Source organism: Frankliniella occidentalis, unplaced genomic scaffold, assembly GCF_000697945.3.
Source record: "Frankliniella occidentalis isolate FOCC.00 unplaced genomic scaffold, Focc_3.1 Scaffold46, whole genome shotgun sequence".
NCBI classification, from domain to species: Eukaryota; Metazoa; Arthropoda; class Insecta; order Thysanoptera; family Thripidae; genus Frankliniella; species Frankliniella occidentalis.
Window position 1 is genome coordinate 59,738 of NW_026267176.1, and position 4,114 is coordinate 63,851.

At 57.1% G+C, this 4,114-nt stretch overlaps 2 protein-coding genes across 2 annotated transcripts in view; both read left to right on the top strand.

The window, feature by feature from the left end:
* The first annotated feature begins 867 nt into the window (after positions 1–867).
* LOC113215656 (dynein regulatory complex protein 9) lies at positions 868–3,405 on the top strand. The gene is made up of 3 exons (XM_052267064.1): positions 868–1,689; positions 1,759–2,026; positions 2,678–3,405. The coding sequence occupies exons 1-3, from the start codon at positions 1,646–1,648 to the stop codon at positions 3,206–3,208; spliced, it is 843 nt and encodes a 280-aa protein (XP_052123024.1). The 5' UTR covers positions 868–1,645; the 3' UTR covers positions 3,209–3,405.
* A 225-nt stretch (positions 3,406–3,630) lies between these two features.
* The window catches only part of LOC113215673 (uncharacterized), an 11,528-nt gene continuing 11,044 nt past the window's right edge, over positions 3,631–4,114 (top strand). The window contains exon 1 of the mRNA XM_026435340.2: positions 3,631–4,078. Coding sequence (XP_026291125.1) covers positions 3,949–4,078 — 130 coding nt within the window. The 5' untranslated portion in view covers positions 3,631–3,948. The remainder of the gene's footprint in view (positions 4,079–4,114) is intronic.

A 4,114-nucleotide genomic window follows, 5' to 3' on the forward strand; every position in this document is an offset into this window, starting at 1 on the left:
ATTTTTGTAACAAGACAGATACGAGGCGACTGTAGTTTTGTTTTTTGTTTTTTGTTTACAGGGGCCGGCCGGGTTGTGGGGCTTGGGGTGTGATTTTGAACTTTGGAACATTTTAACATTTTGTCCTTCCCTCCTGATGCGGTTAAAGAAATTATCACTGGTTACGATTGCCACGGTGCAGTGCTTAGTGACAGGGTCTGTTAAAAATTGCGAAAGTTGCCAAAAATTGCCATCACTTTGCGGTGACGTTGGTGGCCAGTAATTTCCCGCAGTCAAGTCAAACAGCACCAGGAAATACGCCCTCCCTCCACGTGTCGAGTGAGTGAAAGAGTGAGCACCTGAGTGAATGAGTGGGTACTTGGTGGGTATGTCGTGCGTTTTGCGTTCGCGCTGGGTTCAACGAGCGTGTGACCGTGAGTGAGTATGAGTGCGTGTGAGAGTGTTTGTGCGCATAGAGTAGTGAGCGCGCGCGCGCGCGACGCGACGTGCGCGACGGGTATCGTGACGCGGTCGAGTCGCTGACAAGCTTGAATGGTTGCCTACATCACAGCCTGTCCAAAAAAAATAGAGAAATGTGGATTTGGAATATCTCAAAAAGAACCCGTCTGCGAAAAGTAGGGAAATCCGCTCAAATCAATTGCATAAAATATTACGTGAAACTGGCATCACAAATGCCACTTTTAAACATTCTGAAGTCAAGATAAGAACGAAGCTGGGGTCACAACAGCAAGGCCTCGAGAAGTGATTTAAAAACATGGGACTCGCCAGATCTGAGCTTGGGCATGATCCCGCATGATCCCCGGACGGTACGGGCAATTCACTTGCTCGGGTGTTCCTGCAACAGATTCGGAACGTTTCGCTATTTCCAGGGTAGCCAGTTCTGGGAACTGCCTGCTTTGTTTTTCTGTTTGTTATTTTGTTATTTTTGTTGTTTTTTTTGCGAGGGGCAGGGAGAAACCCGATCGAGATCTAGTGGGAGGTTCTACTAACTGCTGTTTGGTGACACGCCAAGTTTGTTTTAATGATCGCAGTGATAAAGTAGCGGGTCAGCACGCACTCTTGTCCAGGGCTGGATGAACTTGAGGGAGTTCTCGGGAAGCAGAAAGCAGATAGTACATCCCGATAACTTCACCAAAATACGTCAAATTTTCGGCATAAAATCTTACTTTTGTCATTCAAATATTATTTTCTGAACTTAAAAAAAACTACACATTGGTGTTCAAATGGAGTAAAATTAGGACATGCTGTCGGGGCTGTCGAACAGCACGACAGCCCGACAGCAAACCGGGTGACCAGCGTAAAGTGCGTCATCAGGGGCTCTAGGCTCCCGCTGGCGATGCTGCCCTATCCGGGGATGGGCGTTGTCTGAAGTACAATTTTCGGACGCGGGAGCTTTTAGATATCGGACTTGCGTTTGCCTGCTTACGCACGAGGTGAACTTTGATCGCGCCTCCTGACACAGCCTCCGGGGCGGGAAAGGGGAGACCTGTACCTTTCCACTACAACCGTCGTGATAAACTGCCATCCTGTTCTGGTTGGCGCGCGGCTCCGCGGCTGCCGTAGGTTGGAGGCGGCAGACGCGCGCGAGACGGAGCGTCGGAATTCGGTGATCCCGGCGGTGGGGCGCGGGCCGGCCGTGCGGGCGATGGAGGAGGACAACGCGAGAGTGGACAAGATCCAGAGGGACAGGTGCGTGCCGAGACAACATCCGTCATCACTTCGGGAGCTGCCCTTGTTGATGGCCGCGTGCGCTTGCAGGGCGCTGGTGCAGGAGGCGCTGCGGCTGCAGCGGCAGTGGCTGCGCGGCGCGGGCGGCCGCCGCTGGTCCCGGGAGGCGCTGCTGGAGGCGCCGCTGTGCCGCCTCGTGCGCGAGGAGGAGCGGCGAGTGGCGGACGAGGCCGTGATGCTGGTGGACAGCGCCCGCGGTGCGGGCCGCGCCGACTCGCTGCGCTCCAAGGTGCAGGCCGAGGAGCAGCAGGCGCGCGCCCGCCTCAGGGCCATGCGCGAGGAGCGCGCGCAGCTGCAGGTGAGGAAACACCTAACTGCGACCCACCCCACGCGCCCTGGTACGTTCTCCGAATGCGGGGTACGTTACCCTGGTTACCCGGGGTACGATTTTCTCCAACCATGGTGTCCCCACGGCCTTGGCGAGAAGGTAACCCGTATGCATACGCGTACGTGCGGTACTACAGTCTAAGAGGGGGCGTTGTGACATGTAGCCAAGGTAATTTTCGCAAACCGCCTCACGTAAAATGTGTCTTCCCAGATCCAGAATCTCTTAGCTTCAGCCTCACGGGCACCAATATTTTTAAAGGATAAAAATTCTTCCTTGAACTTATACCTTTCCAAAAACTCCTGGGTTCAACTCATTTTTCCCGGGGTGGCGCGTACAAACAGAACGTTGAGTCGCCCGGCGTTGCCCGAGGCGCTGCCGCACCCGGGCGCTCCGGGCGGGCCGCCATCCTCACACGGCCGCACGGCGGGTCGGCCTACCCAGCGCGTAGCAGGCGCTATCATTAGCGTTGCCGGGAGACACCTTTACCCTCCCGCGGTCGCTCGGCCTGTGTTCTAAAGTTTTCTCAATCGAAAGAAAACGGTTTGTTCTCCCACACCCACAACACAATCAGTAATGTTTCGCTGCCCGAAGTGGCCGAATCTGATAGCGCTGGTTGTGCAGGAGGAGGCGCGCAGCCTGCGGGCGCGCACGGCGCTGGGCGCGGCCGTCACGGACCGCTGGGAGCGCGCGCGGCTGCAGCAGCGCCAGCGCCTGCTGCTGGACCAGGAGGCGGCGCTGCGGACGGCGTTGGAGGCAGCGCGGCAGGACCTGCGCCTGGAGGTGCGCGCCCACTGCGAGCTGGTGGAGCACCTGCGCCAAGCGGCGCGCGCGCTCGAGGACCAGGCCGACGAGTGGCGCTCGCGCTACGACGAGGTCGCCGCCGGCTGGGACGCGCGCCTCGCGGCACTCAAGGTGCGGCGCCAGGAGCACGGGCGCCAGCTGCGCGCCGTGCGCAAGGAGCTGGCGCGGCGCGAGCGCTTTAAAAAGGACTTCCTGGCCTACAAGGCGGCGCGCGACCAGCAGCTGGAGGAGCGCGCGCGCATGCACACCGCCGCCACGCGCATCCAGTCCTGGTGGCGCATGACCATGGTGCGCAAGGGCCTGGGGCCCTACAAGCGTATCGCCAAGAAGAAAAAGAAGAAGAAGAAATAGGGCTCCTGCCAGGCGTCTTCCAGTCATTTTACCTGTTTTAATTTTTAAGTCACAGACACACACCAAACCAATTGAATTTGTATCATAATTTGTACATTGTTATGTTCAATTTTGTACTATTGATATGTTAAGTAAACAATTAAATTTGTTTAACAAATAAAATTGTAGAAATTCTACAGTTGAATGCCCATCCAAAATGCTAAATGGATTCGTTACTAGTAATTTTCTACTGCCATTCCAGTGATTCCAGTGACTTCTAGATTCAGCGAACAGTCGTTTCCGCAGTGACGACGTTGAGCCCCTCGGGCTCGGGTGTGATAAGCAATCATTCGACTGGGCAGAGTTCGGCCGGAACATGGGACGCTGTGCGAGACAGCTGTTGAGTATCAGACAAAGTGAGTCGGAGCGTGGCTTGTTATTGCTCGACCGGGTCCAGTGTGTAGAACATTCGAACATCGAGTCTCGCATGTTTACTATGAGTTTTATGTCGCGAATCGCGACGGCGATGTGACGGGTTATCGCGTCTTGGGCCACAGGTGCACAGCGCGGCGCGCCCGCATGCACCGCGCGTCCTCAGCGCCACGAGGGCCGAAGTCGACAGAACTGATACCGGCGCGGCCGGCAAGCCGTCGATAGCGCAAGATTACGCGAGGGGAGGTCCTGTCAGCTTAGCTGGCAGGTGAGGGCGGTCAGGGCCGAGAGTGTCGCTGCTCAGCACTGATCAACACGCTCCGCAAAGAATGGCCCGCCTGCTGGTGTTCGTGGCCCTGCTCATGGCCGCGGGCTACGCGCTGGTCGCTGCCGCCCCCGGCGCTCCGGTATCCTCTCCGGAGCAGCTCTCCCAGGTCGTCGGCGAACGGCTGGCGCAGGGTGAGTTTGACAGCGTTCTGGGGCGAGGGGGGGGGG

Coding starts and splice junctions, on each gene's coding strand:
- LOC113215656 (XM_052267064.1), top strand. CDS start 1,646: ATGGAGGAGGACAACGCGAGAGTGGACAAGATCCAGAGGGACAG. Junction 1,690..1,758: donor GACAAGATCCAGAGGGACAG/GTGCGTGCCGAG, acceptor GTGCGCTTGCAG/GGCGCTGGTGCAGGAGGCGC. Junction 2,027..2,677: donor AGGAGCGCGCGCAGCTGCAG/GTGAGGAAACAC, acceptor CTGGTTGTGCAG/GAGGAGGCGCGCAGCCTGCG.